Source organism: Ostrinia nubilalis, chromosome 25, assembly GCF_963855985.1.
Source record: "Ostrinia nubilalis chromosome 25, ilOstNubi1.1, whole genome shotgun sequence".
NCBI classification, from domain to species: Eukaryota; Metazoa; Arthropoda; class Insecta; order Lepidoptera; family Crambidae; genus Ostrinia; species Ostrinia nubilalis.
The window spans coordinates 5,757,863-5,779,050 of NC_087112.1; the positions used below are offsets into that span (position 1 = coordinate 5,757,863).

At 43.0% G+C, this 21,188-nt stretch overlaps 1 protein-coding gene across 1 annotated transcript in view; it reads right to left on the bottom strand.

Annotated features, from left to right (window-relative positions):
* Positions 1-1,428: 1,428 nt before the first annotated feature.
* LOC135084205 (polyamine-transporting ATPase 13A3-like) overlaps positions 1,429-21,188 on the bottom strand; it is a 70,191-nt gene continuing 50,431 nt past the window's right edge. Inside the window, exons 13-21 of the mRNA XM_063978941.1 lie at positions 17,300-17,425; positions 14,448-14,601; positions 13,007-13,128; positions 12,295-12,412; positions 11,550-11,683; positions 8,938-9,139; positions 8,024-8,098; positions 5,788-5,929; positions 1,429-4,313 (exon numbers count right to left, since the gene is read on the bottom strand). Of these exons, the coding sequence (XP_063835011.1) occupies positions 3,473-4,313; positions 5,788-5,929; positions 8,024-8,098; positions 8,938-9,139; positions 11,550-11,683; positions 12,295-12,412; positions 13,007-13,128; positions 14,448-14,601; positions 17,300-17,425 (1,914 nt within the window). The 3' untranslated portion in view covers positions 1,429-3,472. The remainder of the gene's footprint in view (positions 4,314-5,787; positions 5,930-8,023; positions 8,099-8,937; positions 9,140-11,549; positions 11,684-12,294; positions 12,413-13,006; positions 13,129-14,447; positions 14,602-17,299; positions 17,426-21,188) is intronic.

Here is a 21,188-nt window from a genome sequence, read left to right on the forward strand (position 1 = left end):
GTAGATATAAAATAGTAAAAATAACGCCTGTCGCTGCTAGTATCAGTTTACGATATGGGTAAAATACTCCACTTTTGAACAAAATAATGAAGTTAAAACAATTCAAGGATATAAAGGTCTAGAGACAATAAAAAACGGGAATTTCATGAACATTCAATATATTTTTATGGTCACAGAATAAACTACACAGTGACAAATATCTTACATAAAGTAGGTAATTAAATTATCACAAAAGAGATTGCATCTCTTTTTCTAATTATAACTATTTATTAATCATTTGGAATGTCAAATTAACTTTTACACAAGTAACATAATAGTTATTTAGATCCTAATTTGCAATGGAAAAGAATCTCAATTCCATTAGGAAATAAAACATCGATATCTAAAGATACAGGTTTACGGCCGTTGCTATCGCTCGCACAGTCAGAGTCAAATAGTTAGTGATACCCAGTGTCCAAAAAAGTGACAATGCAACCTTATTCCAATAGGCTAGATGACAAAAATTTCAATTATTTGTCTGTCAGACAGATAAATTAGAAAATATTAGACTCATTTTTTTTATTTTCTTTCATAATTAAATAATAACAGTGCTACATCGAGTTGAAATAGCGCGTTACGTCACGCTTGAGATTTTTTACTCAAAAGTGACGTCACGCGACATTTAAACTCAATATAATACTTGTAATTATTCGATTATGAAAAAAAAAATGTGTCCAAAATTTTTTTATTATCTGTCTGACGGACTAAATAAAATTTCGATTTCATTACAAAGTCATCATTCCTATTGTAACAAAGACTTGTTGCGAACTTTTTGGCTATTGTGGGTGTCATGAAGTATTTGACACTGACTGTACCAGAATAGTCCGCGACATCAGAGACCGACAATCTTGCAAACAAAGCTGCAATCTCAGCAAAACAAATCTCGAAAGCGAATCAATTTATTCGCCAAGTTTTGTTCACATGGGAGCGAAGTAGAGAAGCGATCACAGTCGAATCTTTGAATGATACATAATCTAAATTAGATTGTTACTAGTTGTGCCGAATTATAGAAACAAATTATTACACAATAATATTATTTTAGTGGTTCCTAAATAAAGCTGACACATCATAATGCTTAATATAAATACAAAGTTTAGTAAAACTAACGTATAAGGCACTTATGTATAAATTAATGGCTTACATTTTTGGTTGACAGCACCAAAATAATTGGAATGTTTCAACTTAAAACTAATAAGGCACTTACAATGTACGTTTAGTATGTATCACATTTGTGCTTAGTACATTAGTAAAAACATAAAATCAAAATTTAATTAAATAAGTAGGTATATTATAAAATTGAGTAGATGATAGAAAGAAAGTAGAAGATTTGTAAAAAATAAGCATATTAACCACTTAGTAGTTAATTATTATTATAATTAATTGAAAAAAAAAAGTTATAACTTAGAATTGCATTAATAAGTCCAAAATTGATCATTACTCTGTATTAATAGTCTAAATCTGATATTAACTTATTACACTGCACAACAGCATTTCTGATGATTGGGTTATGTTACATGATATTAGTCCAATTTTTAATGACGATTTCAAATCTGTGATTGAAATGTCTGTATCAGCTCTGGTTAAGAAAATATGACACTTGGGTCTTTTTGTAAAAAAACACTCTTTTTTTAGAGATGATCCTATTTTATGAAGTTGTTAAGTTGAAAAAAAAAATCTTTTATTTGACTTCCTTGCTGATGCTGAAGGCAGACAGCTCTTCTGAATGATTCAACAGCAGTCAGCCATCATGTGTGCATTCCAGTGGCCCTGATAGCGTCCCTCTATCGTATGAAGGCCCTGGTGGATTTGCTCGCCATGTTCTTCACCTAGATCCTTAAGAGTTGTGATAAAATTGTTCAGGTGATTGCGAAGAGAGTGTAATTCGATGTTTATATTACATCCAAACAAAAAAACAAGTTTGTAAGTGACTCATACGTTGTTCGATGTGTAAGAATAGTAAGATTTTTTCGGATTTTCCAAAAAAAAATTAAAATGCCAAAATAACTCATTCCATGTCTTTTCGGAAAACTTGAAGATCCTAAATCTCTAAAACGATCGTTTAAACCATCTTGGCTACATGGTTTTGAAAATTTCGGGTCACATTCAAAGTTTCTACCACACTGACAGTTTTCGCCTCAAAATCCTCATGTGAAGTATCAACATGAGGTTCAGGTGACTTCTTAGGGTTGAAAAGACGTCTACATGCCAAACGTATGCAAGGAATTACCATTTAGTTCAATATTTTTTGGTTAATACCATTTCTGTTCAAAAATAAAAATAACAGTCGTCGCGATGGTTCAAGGGTTCCTTTCAGATCATAGCGGTTTCGTAACTAAATCTACACATATTCTTATTTGTTTATAAACGTAAAATCTCAACGCATCTTTTCCACGCCTTTTGCGGAATTCAAGGCTTATCTTTCATTTCCACTGGGTCCCCAAACTAATTTTTGTAAGCCAATTTTACGAACTCTGTCACATTTAAACGGATTATTTAAACATATCCTCTCCGCAAATGAAACAAAATTGATTTAGATCATTCACACAAACACTTCTTAATGCTACCATATTAAATTATACAAAGAAAACATAGTATTTTTTTAACTGTCGGCGAATTAAGACTGAAATTTAGCAATTTTTGATTGAAAGCTATAACACGTAACCAAGAGCTGCTACGAAAAAATGGACGGCAGATTCAGAATCAGCGACGTCAAATTAGTAAACATCATGTAATGAAAGTCAATCATCAGCCAAAAGTTGCAATTTTGTTGTGCAGTGTTATTAATCAACAATACGGTGTTATGAGGTAACCACGTACGGTAATAATACATTTAATTAAATTCTAATGTAAATAAAAACATTTTGTTGATCACCTAAATTACGTTTCATAAGTTAAGATCGGCTCTATGTCATAATATGACTCATAATTTGAACTATTCTTTCATACTTAATAATAATACATGTGTAATATTAACTCCTTTTAGAAGTCATGAAAAAAACGTAAGTAATGGATTTAAAAAATATTAAGTATAATTATGGAAAAAAATGGTATAATTGACCTAAAACCTAATGCACTGCTAAAATATAGACTGCATTAGATATTCGATTTAAGAAACGATATAAAATTGCGATTCAAAAATATAATAAAAGCTTTTTAGATTTACCAGTAAATCTATTATTACAAAATACAAGAAAAACATTTCATTTAAAATTGTAGAATACTGTAAAAAATCGACAGTAAATAAATAATTTGCCTAGTATATTATACTTTCGTGTATAAAAATAACTTTCTAAAATTGTCATAATAAGGTCGTAAATAAAATACTGAATAGTATAAATTCATTGACCCGTCATTGATATGGTTGAAAAGTAATACAATATACATCAACTATTGATAAATGGTTTGTTCACGTCTTCAAACAAGTTTAAATAGATCAGCTTTCTTTCCCCGAACTAGAATCAGAAGTAATAATAACTTCTTTATCAAAACTGACTGAGCTATCATAATCTAGGTAGTCCATATCTGTCAGTTGCCTTTTGATCATTAGGTGAGGAGTTTTCATCACTTTTTTCTCTTTCAAAAACTTAGGTATAAACTGCTTACTTTCCATCAGGAACTGTATTATAACCCTCTCAAAGAATAAAGCTACTATGAAATTAATTATTGCTAGTATAATAATCATGTAGGATAGCAAAGAATCTTTCGGCATTCGCAGTTCCAAGAACGTGGCCAACCATTGCGCAGGGGAGATCGTTACGTACGCACTTATAGCTGTCATGATGACAGCGCTTATCATGAGCTGTTTGTTTGTAATGACAGATTTTCTGTACGGAGACCCGTGACTGAAAACGATTGCTTGAGTAATGTACTGGAACATAGACACAGTAAAAATGGCGTAGTTCTCCCAACATTCGTTCGCTTCTTCTCCTGCATAAGTGTGTCTTTCGTACCAGGGGAACGTCGTCAGCGCGTAGTAGCTTAAATACTGCGTTATAAATATGAGCCCGAGTTGTCCTATAAGAGAAAATAGAGGGACTAACCCTAGCAAAGATGTTAAAGGTGGTATCTTACATAGTTTTCCGGTATAAGCCTCCGTCATGCCGAAGAAAAACGCGAAATTCACGATCAGAGCGACATCTATGTATAGGAACTGGAAGTCTGTGAGATTCGCGTCGAAATAGTAGAGGAATGCAACGGAGAGAAACTCGGTGAGTGAGTACGCGATCATGAACTTGAACACACCGAAAGATGTGGTGAGAGCGGCCCGGCCCTCCCTGGAAAACAAAATTATGTTTTAGATTCAGAGACAATGTATTAGTTTGAAATAGATTGAGCTATAATTAATTGATTAAGACAAATAAGCCTAATCGTTTATGAGTGAGCAACGGACTGCGAATTTGAAAGTACACTAGTTCGTTAAGGGTTTGACGCAGACACCCATTCGCGAAATGGTCACACTCAGATAAAAGTTAAAGCCTACCATTTTCGACACAATAGTTCAACTTGTAGGTTGAAAATTTTAAATCACTTTTATCCGAGTGTGACCATTTATATTTCAGGGCCAAGCTATTCTCTACCTGTCATACTCGAGTCCCCTAGGACTACACCACTGTCCCCTGGCCATTCATTCATTCAGTACCTGAGGTGAAGGGCGCGGCCACGCTGCTCTCAAGTTGTGGTGCCTAAGGCCCCTTGCTATACCCAAACACTTTGTCCCCTAGCTACACCTCGCCAGTTGTAACTTCACCCCCTGGCTATAGATGAGGGCATGGCTACTTGCCTTCAAGCTGTCATGTCTGAGTACCCTGGCCACACCCTGCCACTGAATCCCCTGGCTATTGGCACTCTTACCTGAGCACCCTGGAGAAGCAGACGATATCCGGATGAGCCAAGGTGAAGGGCGCGGCCACGCTGCTCTCCAGCTGTCATACCTGAGTTCCCTGGCTACATGCCGGAGTTCTCTGAGTACATCGCACTACATATTTTGTCCCCTGGCTACACCACTGTGTCCCCTGGCTATAGCTACTTCTATCGTACCTGAGCACCCTGGAGACACAGACGATGTCAGGATGCGCGGAAGTGAAGGGCTCGGCCACGCTACTCTCCAGCTGTTGTGCCTGAGTTAACTGGCTTCACCCAACCACTTTGTCCCCTGGCTACACCTCGCCAGTAGTAACTTCGCCTCCTGGCTATAGTTAAGGGGCATGGCTACATTGTCTCCAGCTGTCTGTCATGCAGTCATGCCCGAGTCCTCTAGCTACATCGAACCATTTTGTCCCCTGCTACACCAATGTGTCCCCTGACTACACCACTGTATCCCCTGGCCAGTCGTACCTGAGCACCCTGGAGACACAGACGATGTCAGGATGAGCCGAGGTGAAAGGCGCGGCCACGCTGCTCTCGGTCTGCGACAGCGAGATGCCGGTGTGCGCCGTAACACTAGTGTCCCCTGGCTACACCACTTAGTCCTCTGGCTACACCACTTAGTCCCCTGGCTACACCACTTAGTCCCCTGGCTACAGCCACTTACCTGAGCACCCTGGAGACGCAGACGATATCCGGATGAGCCGATGTGAAGGGCGCGGCGACTCTTCTCTCCAGCTGTCGTGCCTAAGTCCCCTAGCAACATACGCCCTGCTACTGTACTCCCTGGTTACACCAGCCACTGTGTCCCCTAGCTACAGTCACCTACCTGAGTACTTTGGCTATAGCTTAGGGCTCGGCTACACTGCTCTCAAGCTACCTTACCTAAGTACCCTGGAGACGCAGACGATGTCAGGATGAGCCGATGTGAAGGGCGCGGCCACGCTGCTCTCGGTCTGCGACAGCGAGATGCCGGTGTGTGCCGCCCGTAGCGCGCCGCAGTCGTTGGCGCCGTCGCCGCACATGCCTAACAAAAATATTACATTAATCATAACGTATACAACGGTGAACGAAAAGCGAGCAGGACCACAAACTAGAATAGAATAGTTATTACTAGCTTTTGTCCGCGGTTTCACCCGCGTGAAATTTAGCTTGTCACAGATCGTCATAAATTATAGCCTATATATTATTCTGGGTTATGAACAATAATACTGTAAGGTTTCATCAAAATCCGATCAGTAGTTTTTGCGTGAAAGAGTAACAAACATACATAAATCCAGACATCCAAACTTTCGCATTTATAATATTAGTAGGATCTAAAGCTTAAAACACAGTACATAAGGCGAACTTAATGCAATTAAATTAAATAAAACATACTAAGATACTTTTTTTGTTGATACATCCATGATCTGAAACAGATGCGTTCACGCACAAAAATATACAGGGTGTTAGGTAAATGGGTATATGAGCCGACACTAGCCCATGTTAACATGGTCATATAAATGGTATGGTGAAGTCAGAAATTTGATATCATAATTATTATTTTATTTTTTTTCATACAAAATAAATTTTATAAAATCCGACTTGTATGAAAATTAAAATAATTAAAATGAAGATATCAATTTTCTGACTTCACCATACCATTTATATGACCATGTTAACATGGGCTAGTGTCGGCTCATATACCCATTTACCTAACACCCTGTATAATCGAACCAGCAATTTCTGAAATAGTAGTCCGATACGCGAATTATTAAACTTATTCTGTCAATAAAACAGTCATGACGTAATTGTCCCAAACGAAAAGCGTGCAAAACTAGATATGAGCTATAAGCAATCCACAAGGTAGAGCGAATGTAGAGCTCTTGGCAAGTGATCAGACCGCAAAGCGATCATCATCAAAAGGACGCTACTTCGATCTTCATCGCTTGCTGGACTAATGTGCAAAATCTTAAAACTAGAACTCACCGACGTAGTACCCCAGCGCCTGGTACTCCAGTATAAGCTGCTGCTTCTGGTCGGACGTCATAGCTACATTAGTTATTAGTTCCCAACACATAGTGAGCCTTATCGCCCGGTACTAAGGTCCACTACTCACCGACATAGTACCCCAGCGCCTGGTACTCCAGTATAAGCTGCTGCTTCTAGTCGGACGTCATAGCTACATTGGCTATTAGTTGCCAACATATTGTGAGCCTTATCGCCCGGTACTAAGGTCCACTACTCACCGACATAGTACCCCAGCGCCTGGTACTCCAGTATAAGCTGCTGCTTCTGGTCGGACGTCATGCGCGTGCGAGTTTATAACAACCTAGTTGCAAACACATTGTGAGCCTTATCGCCCGGTACTAAGGTCCACTACTCACCGACGTAGTAACCCAGCGCCTGGTACTCGAATATAAGTTGCTTTTTCTGGTCTACTTAATAACCTAATTACAAACATATTGTGTAACTTATCGTCCAGTATTAAGGTCCACGCGCTACTTAATGACAACACATAGTGAGCCTTATCGCCCAGTACTAAGGTCCTCTACTCACCGACGTAGTACCCCAGCTCCAGGTATTCCAGTATAAGCTGGTATTCCAGCATAAGCTGCTGCTTTTGGTCGGATGTCATTCGCACGAACACTGCGCTACACGTTATTTTAATGACAACATATTTTGAACCTTATCGCCCGGTACTAAGGTCCACTACTCACCGACATAATACCCCAGCGCCTGGTACTCCAGTATGAGCTGCTGCTTCTGGTCGGACGTCATAGCTACATTAGCTACTAGTTGCCAACATAATGACAACATATTGTGAGCCTTATCGCCCGGTACTAAGGTCCACTACTCACCGACGTAGTACCCCAGCGCCTGGTACTCCAGTATAAGCTGCTGCTTCTAGTCGGACGTCATAGCTACATTAGCTATTAGTTCCCAACATATTTTGAGCCTTATCGCCCGGCACTAAGGTCCACTACTCACCGACGTAGTACCCCAGCGCCTGGTACTCCAGTATGAGCTGCTGCTTCTGGTCGGACGTCATAGCTACATTAGCTACTAGTTCCCAACACATTGTGAACCTTATCGCCCGGTATTAAGGTCCACTACTCACCGACATAATACCCCAGCGCCTGGTACTCCAGTATAAGCTGCTGCTTCTGGTCGGACGTCATCCGCGCGAACACCGCTCCTCGCTCCACTACGCGGCCTACCATGTGAGGGTAGGACGCTCGCAGCACCTGGTTGGGACATATTCCATTACCACAATGACACGAGTAGAGCGTTTACGCACTCAGGATTCAGATCAGAGGGCCTAGTGTGAGTTTACATCAAAAAATGTCATTAAATGTATGACGGATTGTACAGCGCCCCTAGCGGGAAACGTTCAGAAACTAAAATTTTCATAATTTTTTTATTAAACGCGCTCACTAGTGAGCGAGTTTGATGTAAACTCACACTAGTGCGTAGCGTTCTACTCGTGCGTAGGCAAACTAATGTAACAAAACAGTTCTTCATCAAATTCTCACAAGAAGTTAGCGTGTGATCTTTTAAAGTGTCACATTTATATCTTTATGAAACTCAATCAACAACATCATCATCATCATCTATTTATTTATTTGAATACTATAATTTACTTGATATATTTGGACAATTTCACACAGCGCCATCTAGCCCCAAAGTAAGCAATTAATATACTTGAGTTATGGGTCTTAACGGATATACTACTCATATACTTTTTAAATACATTATATTATACATAGTAACACCCAGACCCGTCACAGACATTAAAATTCATCATTTCAATTTCTGTCCGGTCGGGAATCGAACCAGGGACCTCTCGGCATAGTAGTCCGTTCTGAGATAGAATTGTGTAAAGTAATCGTTATCATTTGACAGTTTATAACGTACGATTATTCTGTCAAACGCTTTGTTTAACTGACTTTATCGTATGTTATGAACTGTCAAATGATTACGATTGCTTTACACAATTCCACCTATGAACCACTACACCAAACGGCCGGCTATACTAGCAAGCCGCACAAAGACATAAAGAAGAAATAAACAGTCCACTCACCCGCCAAGTATCGCCGCTCATCACGATCTTGTACTGCGGCTCCCGGGCGCTCGCCTCCACGTCCAGCGACTCAGAGTTGGAGTTGGAGTTAGAAGCTGAGCCGCGCCATGAGCCGTGTCCGCTGTCTACGCTGCGCCACGAGCGTTGTAATGCTGTCTTGCGGCCGACTGGCGCCTATAAAGAATTTGGTGTAAGTTGCACTTTTTTTTTTAAATTATAAATAACTAGCTGACCCGGCGAACTTTGTTCCGCCTTAATGGCAATAAATAAGCACTTTTTTTTTATTTCGAACGGGATAAAAAGTATCCTATGTCCTTCTGGCTCTAAACTACCTCCCTGACAATTTTCAGCTAAATCGGTTCAGCCATTCTTGAGTTATAAGTGGTGTAACTAACACGACTTTCTTTTATATATATAGACTTGAAAAAATCGCACTGCCTAAGGCGGGAATTGAACCCACGACCTTCCACTTAATTACACTTAACTTAATTTAGTTACACTTGCTGGTTTGGCGACTGAGTTTGACAGTAAGTTATTTATTTTGTAAATAAATAAAATAAATTCCTTTGACAGTATAATTTTAGCCTTCATGTTTCAAATCAAAAACGTTGGTTGAGAAAACTCATTCGCTGTTTTAAACTGCCACGGCACTCGAGAACCCATTTACTCCACCTTTTAAAAGTCGTGCGACAGATGAGGCTGGCCCACTGACACTTATAACATTTCTGTAGGAAGTTGACAGGGAATCAAGCAGACCATATCTAAGAAGCGAGTTAGTGCCTAACGTCCGTATTTACAAACATTACTATGAGGTCTCATAGTACGCGTGGACGCACAGGGTGACACACGAACCAATCACAGAGCTCTATTCAACGCTATGCGTTCGATTTGCTGCTACCAAGATTTGGCGCCAACAAGCCTGGTGAGCGTTGAAGCGGTAGGAATATAATTGCACTCCTAGAGTGGACGCCATTGTAAAGTCCTACACTTCAGAATTAGTAGCTACTGACTAGCTGTCTTGTCTGTTATCACCTTGTGCTTTTATGTAGAAAATCATGAGGTGGAGTAAAAAGGACACCATCCGGGCTAGGATGCGCACCGTGATATACTTTATCGACGTCAAAATGTATGGGTCATCAAAATCGATAAAATGGCGTGATAACGGCTTATCGCGGCGCGCATTCTAGGCCAAGGTGATGTTGTAGTACTAGCTTTCCGGCCGCGGCTTCGCCCGCTTCGAATTTTGTCAGTAACAGAAAAACTTTATTGTGCGCGTCCCTGTTTCAAAAACCGGGATAAAAACTATCCTATGTCCTCTCCCGGGACTCAAACTATCTATATGCCAAATTTCATTCATCAAAATCGGTTCAGTGGTTTAGGCGTGAAAGCAAGACAGACAGACAGTTACTTTCGCATTTATAATATTAGTATAGATTACCCCCCGAAGCGTGCTCTCGCAGTAGATGACGGGCGTCTTCCCGCTCGAGTCGTGCGTCAGGTGCACCACGCGCTCGCCGCTGGCCAGGATGAATATCTTAGCTATAATGATGATGATGATGATGATGATACTATTAGTAGGTCAGTATTACCCCCCGAAGCGTGCTCTCGCAGTAGATAACAGGTATTTTTTAGCTCAAATCGTGGATCAGATGCCAGAAGGACTGTCTTATCTGGAATGATGATGATGATGATGATCTGTAAGTCTGTATTACCCCCCGAAGCGTGTTCTCGCAGTAGATAACAGGTATTTTTTAACTCAAGTCGTGGATCAGATGCCAGAAGGACAGTCTTATCTGGAATGATGATGATGATGATAATAGTATCATCATCATACTAATAGTAGTAGGTCAGTATTACCGCCCGAAGCGTGCTCTCGCAGTAGATGGCAGGTGACTTCCCGCTCAAATTATGCCGTAAGATGCACCACTCGCTAGCCAAATGGCTAGTGCCAGGAGGACTGTCTTATCTGGAATATCGATGATGATGATAGTGTCTGTATTACCCCTCGAAGCGTGCTCTCGCAGTATGTAATAGGTGTCTTCCCTCTCAAATGATGAGTTATATGGATAATAATGATGATGATACCAGGCTTGTTCATCTCCGCGAGTTTGCATCGAAAACAAAACACGCGCGACTACCCCTCCTGAGGTACCTAATCGACAGGACAATCACGAGCGAGTATTGACGCACGCACGTATTCTTCACCCATTTGCATTGTAAAGACAATAAACAATTTGTAAAAACGATGGTGTAATTAATACTCTGCAGTATTTTTAATTGCCTGAATAATATTAGAAACACAAAATATAATTCAATCTTATTCATGTATTTCCTCCGCCATTTTCCGCAGTTTGGCACCTCATGTCACACATCATTTTACAGAAGTCAGCCCTATGTCTTCGGCGCAGTACCGATCACTGACGTTTGTCAACAAAATGGTGCTCGACTCTTGAGACAAGCTAAATTACACCATATTGTTAACGACATTGAGCATATATTTTTTTAAATACCTTCGCGAAGAAAATCTTCTGTACGAAGTACTTATTATTATTCTGTGATGATACTAATAATATATCAGTATTACCCCCCGAAGCGTGCTCTCGCAGTAGATGACGGGCGTCTTCCCGCTCGAGTCGTGCGTCAAATGCACCACGCGCTCGCCGCTGGCCAGGATGCCGCACTCGCGCGCCACGCTCACAGCGGTGTGGATGTTGTCACCTGCCAATAAACAGGCCTTATACTATCGACTTATAAGTTTACGAGTACTACAGTCCAGTCGCCGAGCACGTAGAATTTCGCTGACGCAACTGTGCGACGGGCGCCCGCAGTGAGTGTGCGAGCGCGACAGGAATATAATTACGCGCGAGCGATAAGGATGGACAGCTTGGGGTCATTGAACGAAATTCTACGTGCTCGGCGACCGGATTTTTAAGTCTAACATCTGGATTCTATAGTCCACGCCAATAGTAACTGGGAATTCTTAAGTTCTTCCGAACACGAGCATTATATTCCCTTATATTATTTAGCTAATTGGGGGGATTCGTGGAAATATAAGTTATATAATTGTGAAATTGCTTTTAAAAAAAAAAACTCCCAAATGAAGTTGAATAACATTCACATCTACCTATCTGTGTATAGTGATTTTAATAGCTATTTTTAATGCAAAGTGAAATAGTGTAATCGTCAAAGACATTAGGGGAGTTCGATCTAAGTATTTTGATTTGAAGTTAGTGTCGGCTATCTGTATATACTTCAAATCAAAAAGTTCAATCAATATTCTGGGCAATGAGTAGGTATAAAATACCTAAGTACATTCTTCATCAACTCACCAGTGATCATAACTACTTGGATGTTAGCCTCCTTCAGCTCCCGTATGATCCCAGTGGTGGCCGGTTTGAGCCGGTTCTCCATTATCACCAGCCCAAGGAATTCCAGTTCACGTTCAACCTACGATAAAAAAAAATTGACCCAAAAGAAGACATAACACAACTAGGCTAACACTGATTTGCGTCACCTTAACTTTAATCGTAACTATAACTATAAAGATAAACGGTGTTTTGTATGGAATGTAAGAAGGTGCAACCTAGAGTAAATGTTCTTAGGTTTTCACAGATACAGCAGTAAGGCCCAGAACAGACGGTGAAACGCAACTGCAACGAAACTGCAACTGCTAGTTACTTTTGAGTTGCATCTAAGTTTCTGCCATAGCGTCCGTTGAGAGACCACACATGACGCGACCAGTTTGAAACTTTCAGTTTCAGTTTCATTCATCAGAATCATCAGAAAGTTGCAGTTGCGTTTCACCGTCTGTTCTGGGCCTAAGGGTCCCGGTTTCCATATTATATGGAAAGACAAGAGTCATCCTCTTCTTCAGTCAGTCTTGCCAGAAAAATCAGCAATAATATTTTTTTAAAAATATGCCATACATACATGACATATACCTGTTTTTTTGTGTATCTAAAAAGGCATTAAAAAAGTTATTCTTTTTCAGGCAATTTGATGTATTTTCATGATTTTAGGAATCAATATCGGTTGGCATACCTCATCTCTGTGCATTTTCTGAAGCTGTTTGTGCGTAGTTTCCATGAGGCGCGTGGCGAGCGCGATGACGCGATATCCTTTCTCAGCGTACGAGCTTAGCACTTCGTTCAAGTTGTCGGGCACTGAAATATGGTTTGTGGTTAATGAAGTTGTTAATTACAGACGATAGTAAAATTTGATGGTAAAAATATTATTATGCCTGAATGAAGTAAAGCAAACAGCTTTTCAACCCATTCAGGAGTACATATTATGGTGCTTCCACACTGGGCGAATATGCTCGCGCGGTAAACTCGACATCTTGCTCACTCAAGAGCTGGGACGCACCATAACATTAAACTTTAAAGATTAACAAAAAATATAGAAAACAATAAAAAATATTAAAACAAAATCAAAAAGGATTGCTGGTGTAACTGGGCATTGAGTGGGTAACCGAATTGATCTTTAAGGTTAACCACATTGTACTTTATTTTACTGACTATAAATCCATTCCTTTTTTAAAATACTCTGCTAATTCTCTATCAGCTGTCTATTTCGCACCTGTCTCTGGCAAACACAGGGTCCGCAGCATCTCGGGAGCACCCTTGCAAAACACACGAAGGACATCTTCTCCTAACACCCGCGTCACGACGGACGAACGCTGCAGTGACGACACGAACTGGTGATACTAGACTACTAAGAGTATCTACAGAGTAAATACAAATGAGTAGGTCATCTTCATAGAAACGCACCGAGCGCGGTTTGTATGTGAGCGCGCCAATATACGTATGCGGCGCGCACGCACACACTGACAAAATTCGGCGCAACCACGACTGGCCCGCTAATCCACGCTAAATTTTGTCAGTGTGTGCGTGCGCGCCGCATACGTGTTGGCGCGCTCACATACAAACCGCGCCCGTGCGTTCCTAAGAAGATGACCTACTCATTTGTATTTACTCTGGTATCTATCTTCCCTACTAGATATCTGTCCCTTTCGCACCTGTGTAATCTCTCGAATGCTGCAGAAATGACACAAAATGGTGCTGCTGCACTATTTCTTTAATCACTTCCAGCGGCATCTTCTCTGCTAGCTATCTGTCCCTCTCGCACCTGTGTAATATCTAGCTATCTGTCTCTTTCCCACCTGTCTCCGGCAGACACAGAGTCCGCAGCATTTCGGGAGCACCCTTGCAAAACACACGCAGGACATCCTCTCCTAACACTCGCGTCACGACGGACGAACGCTGCAGTGACGACACGATCTGGTGTTGCTGCACTACTAGAGTATCAGATCCTCCCTACTAGATATCTGTCCCTTTCGCACCTGTATAATGTCCGTCTATCTCTCGAATGACACAAAATGGTACTGCTGCACTATCTGTACCCACTTGCAGCGGCATCTTCTCAGCTAGCTATCTGTCCCTCTCGCACCTGTGTAATATCTAGCTATCTGTCTCTTTCGCACCTGTCTCCGGCAGACACAGCGTCCGCAGCATCTCGGGAGCTCCCTTGCAAAACACACGGAGGACATCTTCTCCTAGCACTCGCGTCACGACGGACGAACGCTGCAGTGACGACACGAACTGGTGTTGCTGGACTATGCCGACTTCTAGCGGCATCTGGTGACAAAATCTAAATATATAAAAGGAGAAACTGACTGACTGACTGACAAATCAACGCACAGCCTAAAGGGCTAAACGTAGGCACTTGAAATTTGGAAGGGACGTAGCTTAGGTACCGTAGAGGTGCACTAAGAAAGGAATTCCCGAAATTTCCACGGGAACGGGAATTAGCGGGAAAATCCTTTTGTATGAAAAATTTAAACCGCTTCAGTTAGACGCTTGAAATTTGGCATGCACGTATCTTAGTAAACTTAAAGCTTAGTTACAACAGGATATTGCAAAATTCCCACGGGAACGGGAGTTAGTGGGAAAAAACATTTGTATGAAAAAATCTAAACCGCGTAAAATAGATAAAGGGGGTAAAACGGGATCCACGCGTACGAAGTCGCGGGCGGCCGCTAGTTCAAAATAAATTTATTCAAACTTGTTTACAGTTGATACGTTTCAGCCAAGTGAATATCACAGCTAGACAAAGGCCTCCGCTAAGGATTTTCACACGATCGGTCCTGCGGTGCCCGCATACAGGTACTTCCTGCGACTTTCGCCAGACCGTCGGTCCACTTAGTGCCAGTGGGAGGCCTGCCCACACAACAATACACTGCTTTAAACTATATAAGGTGTTATTTTTTATAGTGATCATACTTTACCAACACATCTAATAAAATCATACAAATACAACCCAAGTGTTTTTAAAAAAAAATTCAGGCTAGTTTTCGAGTAAAACGACAAAGAATGTTTCGAAAAAAATAAAAAATAAATCATCCTTTGAGCGCGGTGAGTACTCGTTTACGCACTATCGTAGTAGCCGGCCGAGGGCGACGACCGCTGCCACGTGCCGCGCCGCGTGAGTCGGCCATATTGATATCGCTGCCAGTCGCTCCGCGCCCACAGCCCGCGCCGAGCCGCCGATCGGCATGCGGGAGCGCAACAACTTACAACATCGTCCCAGTCCGTCCAATGTCCCCTAACGTATTGCAGTGTATGTGCGAGTTATTAAATGCCGCGCTTGATAAATAACAAAACGCAGGTGAAATTATGTTTCGGGCACACTGACTGGCCGACGAGAAACATTGACAAGTCGAAAACCTTCACACCTTGCCGTATCCTGACTTGACGAGATCCCGTGCGCTTCGAGGACGAAGTTCTGGATTTCAATTTCAATCACCGGCACAGTGCTGGCGGTACCCAGATGCGAGCGCCGCAGACGGCGGGTTTTGCGTAAAAATACGGAATGCCTTATCAAGGAGTTGTTGCCAGAGGGCCACGACCGCGACCGTGTTCTATCGATGGATATTGCGGAGTCTACCTAGCCTAGGTAACCTAGGTACATACCTACAGTGTGATTTGGACAGATGAGTGCTTGTTTACGCGAAAGGGACTTTTTCCGTAAAAAAGTTAGTGCGCGAATTGTGAATACAACATCCGACGTGGTGTCTAGTGAACAGCAAGCAAGTGTGCAGCCCGGAAGCATTACCTCAATTCGATCGTGGCTAGATTAGACAGTGCAAGACAGTGTTTACGTGAACAAAGTACAAAAAAGGCTTGACGTTCAAAATGTATTGTGATTAGTGTAATAATAACCTAGGAGCTTTAAATAACAACATTCAAAATCGGTAAATGTGTGAATAAGTAAAATCAATGAATCTAAAGTGTGATGGCAAATCATAATTTAGGAATTAAAACCAGGAAAATTGATCAGTGAGTTTTATTTACAACACCTGTTCATATTCAATATTAGGGTGCATTTCCACTGAAGCGAAGCGAAGTAGTAATAGGTATGTACCTATCAATTTTTTATTACGTCTCTAAATAAATTGCGTAGGCATTACGAAAACGTAGATATTGAATTCCAATTTCTATCCTTTTTTAAATTTCTAATTTAACTCGGATGATTCGCCTCGGTTCGTTGGAAAAATCCCCCGCTATTACACTAATGAAAATACACTTATTTACCTACTTATGTGGCTAGATTTTGTTTCTCCCAGCGCGTAGTACCTATTAACATGACGTAACATCGTACATACTCACGAGTGATAATTTTTGGTAACGTAGGTTTAGTGTAATCTAACCTTAATGTGTGTGAACGTTGAATGAACGCGCGCGGCCATTGTTCGTACTCGTGTGAATGAAATGAGTAAAGAAAGAGAGAGAGGCAGTGAGTGAAGACAGGATGGTTGTAAAAATAATATCTGTTTTTTGTTAGGAAAAGTAAAAACAAAAACTAGCCTGAATTTTTTTTTAAAAACACTTGGGTTGTATTTGTATGATTTTATTAGATGCGTTGGTAAAGTATGATCAGTATAAAAAATGACACCTTATATATTAACATAGGTAGATGGCATGATCTTGGTTGGCTTTGAACTAATGGGGGGGACAGAATTTTATTAACAGAGTTCTTTACTTTTAGACTCTTAAAGCATACAATGTTTAGGGGGTAAGGCCAGTGCCCTCTACTATACTCTGGTCTGTGAGCACGTAGAATTTTGTCCAATGACCCCAAGCTACCCATCCTTATCGCTCGCGCGTAATTATGTTGCTGTCGCGCTCGCACACTCACTGCGGGCGCCCGTCGCACAGTCGCGACAGCAATATAATTACGCGCGGGCGATAAGGATGGGTAGCTTGGGGTCATTGGACAAAATTCTACGTGCTCACAGACCGGGCTTTATAATAAATAGCTGTGAAAAATACTTACATTGACGTCATCAACGTTGATATTAGCAGTTTTCTTCGGCTTGACTATCGTCGGTGTCAGGACTTCGTAGTTGGTGGATTCCGGCACGTCTGGCTCTTCTAGCGTCCATCCAGTTGACTCAAACATCTGCAATCGAAGTAAAATACGATGTAATATAAGTATTGTTCATATTTGATACGACGAACGACGACGATTTGAAATTCGTCATCATCATCATTTCAGCCACATGACGTCCACAGCTGAGGCCAACATGATTTTCAGGTTGGCCGGTTTTAAAGTGGCTTGCATCCGTTATTTATAAATAAATAAATATCCTTGGACATTTTACACTGCGCCGCTAGCCCCAAACTAAGCAAAGCTTGTACTATGGGTACTAGACAACGGATATAAACATACTTAAATACTTTTTTCTTTTTGTAAATACATACATATTATACATAGAAAACACCCAGTCCAATACAAACAAATATGTTCATGTTATAATTTTTCTGCAATCTTTATAAGGTCGCCTTACACACGCTGCGCTTGCCGATCGATCGTTAGTCACTACTGCAATCCCAGAACGTTGCTGCCCCATTGGCCATCAGTTCTGCGTGCTATGTGTACTGCCCATTGCCATTTCAGCTTGCTCATCCGTCGGGCAGTCGGGCTATCTACCTAGAACTCTAGTTTGTGTGTCCTACCTTCAAGTCCAAGGGATCTCCAGTCTGTATTCAGTAGCGTAAGACTGTGTAATCTTCAGAGGGTGCAGGTCGTTAAGAACCTTTGGGTCTCTTAAGCCGCTCGAAGAGTCTACGCCCCATATAACCTGGTGTGTGTCCTACCTTCAAATCCAAAGGGTCTCCAGCTAACTCTGCGTCCAATAGGGTAAGACTGTGGCACGCTTCAGCGAGTGCAAGTCGTTAAGGGCCCACGAGTCTCTTCCACGATCCCATTCCAGAATCTTTCTGCCTCATTGACCGTCAGATTTGGGTGATATACTAGCTGAGCTAGCTGTGAGTTGCCCATTGGTACTTCTTCGGGCTATGACAGCGACCCTAGTTTGTGTGTCCTACATTCAAGTCCAGTGGGTCACTAGCTAACTCCGCATCCAGCAGCGTAAGGCTGTGGTACGCTGCCATGCCAATCTTTAGCGGATGGAGGTCAATAGTCAATAGGTTGTTAAGAGTCCACGCGGGTCTCTTACGCCGCTCGAAGAGTCTACTCCCCATATGACCTGGTTTGTGTTCTACCTTCCAGTCCAGTGGATCTCCCGCCAGTTCAGCATCCAGCAGCGTAAGGCTGTGGCACGCTGCCATGCCAATCTTTAGTGGATGGAGGTCAATAGTCAATAGGTTGTTATGAGTTCGCGCGGGTCTCTTACGCCGCTCGAAGAGTCTACGCTCCATATGACCAGGTGTATGTCCTACCTTCAAATCCAGTGGATCTCCAGCCAGTTCAGCATCCAGCAGGGTAAGACTGTGACACGCCGCCATTCCTATCTTCAGCGGGTTCCCCAAGGTTTTTGTGGTCCCATGATCACCAGATCGTCGGTCCACCAAGTTAAAGGTCTCGGAAACTTTTCAGCCCCAATATCCATCACTCTACAAGCTATGTGCCCATTGCCACTTAAGTTAGTCCTACCTTCAAATCCAGCGGATCTTCAGCCAATTCTGCATCCAGCAACGTAAGACTGTGGCACGCCGCCATGCCGATCTTCAGCGGGTGTAGGTCGTTAAGAGCCCTTGGATCTCTTACGCCGCTCAAAGAGTCTACGCCACATATGACCTGGTGTGTATTCTACCTTCAAGTCTAAGGGGTCTCCTGCTAATTCTGCATCCAGCAGGGTAAGACTCTGGAACGCTGCCATGCCAATCTTCAGTGAGTGGTCGTTTAGAACCCACGGGTCGCTGGTCCCGCTCGAAGAGACTACGCCCCATATGACCTGGTATGTCCTACCTTCAAATCCAGTGGATCTCCAGCCAGTTCAGCATCCAGTAATGCAAGACTGTGACAAGCTGCCATGCCGATCTTCAGCGGGTGTAGATCGTTAAGAGCCCTCGGGTCGCGGAGCGCGCGCCCCAGATGCGCTGGTTGTGTGGCGGTGCTTGATGGGACTACGCCCCACATGTCACAAAGGCCTTCCCCAAGGTTTTTGTGGTCCCATGATCACCAGATCGTCGGTCCACCAAGTTAAAGGTCTCGGAAACTTTTCAGCCCCAATATCCATCACTCTACAAGCTATGTGCCCGCTGCCACTCAAGTCACTCCTACCTTTAAATCCAGTGGATCTCCAGCCAGCTCAGCATCCAACAACGTAAGACTGTGGCAGGCCGCCATGCCGATCTTCAGCGGGTGCAAATCGTTAAGAGCCCTCGGGTCCCGAAGCGCGCGGCCCAGATGAGCTGGTTGTGTTGCGGTGCTTGATGGGACTACGCCCCACATATCACAAAGGCCTTCCCCAAAGTTTTTGTGGTAACAACCGGTCCTGCGCTGCCTGCTTCTAGGTACTTCCTGCGACCTTCGCCAGATCGTCGGTTCAATAAGTAAAAGGCCTCGAAAGTCGAGATCTTTTCTGCCCCAACAGCCAACCTAGGAGCTATGTGCCCCACCCACTGCCACTTAAGAAAATCATATGACCTGGTGTATGTCCTACCTTCAAATCCAGTGGATCTCCAGCCAGCTCAGCATCCAACAACGTAAGACTGTGACACGCCGCCATTCCTATCTTCAGCGGGTGCAAGTCGTTAAGAGCCCTCGGGTCGCGGAGCGCGCGCCCCAGGTGCGCTGGTTGTGTGGCGGTGCTTGATGGGACTACGCCCCACATGTCACAAAGGCCTTCCCCAAGGTTTTTGTGGTCCCATGATCACCAGATCGTCGGTCCACCAAGTGAAAGGTCTCGGGAACTTTTCAGCCCCAATATCCATCACTCCTACAAGCTATGTGCTCACTGCCACTCAAGTCACTCCTACCTTCAAATCCAGTGGATCTCCAGCCAGCTCTGCGTCAACAATGTAAGACTGTGACAAGCTGCCATGCCGATCTTTAATGGGTGCAAGTTGTTAAGAGCCCTAGGGTCGCGGAGCGCGCGCCCCAGATGTGCTGGTTGTGTGGCAGTGCTTGAGGGGACTACGCCCCACATGTCACAAAGGCCTTCCCCAAGGTTTTTGTGGTAACAACCGGTCCTGCGCTGCCTGCTTCTAGGTACTTCCTGCGACCTTCGCCAGATCGTCGGTTCACTAAATAAAAGACCTCGAGAACTATTCTACTCCAACAGCCATCACTACTACGAGTTATATGCCCCGCCTACTGCCAGTTAAGTTAGTCCTAACTTCAAGTCCAGTGGATCTCCAGCCAGTTCAGCATCCAGAAGGGTAAGACTGTGGCACGCCGCCATGCCAATCTTCAGCGGGTGCAAGTCGTTAAGAGCCCTTGGGTCCCTGGCACCGATCGCGAAGTTACTACGCCCCATATGACCTGGTGTATGTCCTACCTTCAAATCCAATGGATCTCCAGCTAACTCTGCATCCAGCAGGGTAAGACTGTGGCACGCCGCCATGCCGATCTTCAGCGGGTGCAAGTCATTAAGAGCCCTTGGGTCCCTAGCACTGATCGCGAAGTGACTTCGCCCCATATGACCTGGTGTATGTCCTACCTTCAAGTCCAATGGATCTCCAGCCAGTTCTGCGTCTAACAACGTAAGACTGTGACAAGCTGCCATGCCAATCTTCAGCGGGTGTAGATCGTTAAGAGCCCTCGGGTCGCGGAGCGCGCGCCCCAGATGTGCTGGTTGTGTTGCGGTGCTTGATGGGACTACGCCCCACATGTCACAAAGGCCTTCCCCAAGGTTTTTGTGGTAACAACCGGTCCTGCGCTGCCTGCTTCTAGGTACTTCCTGCGACCTTCGCCA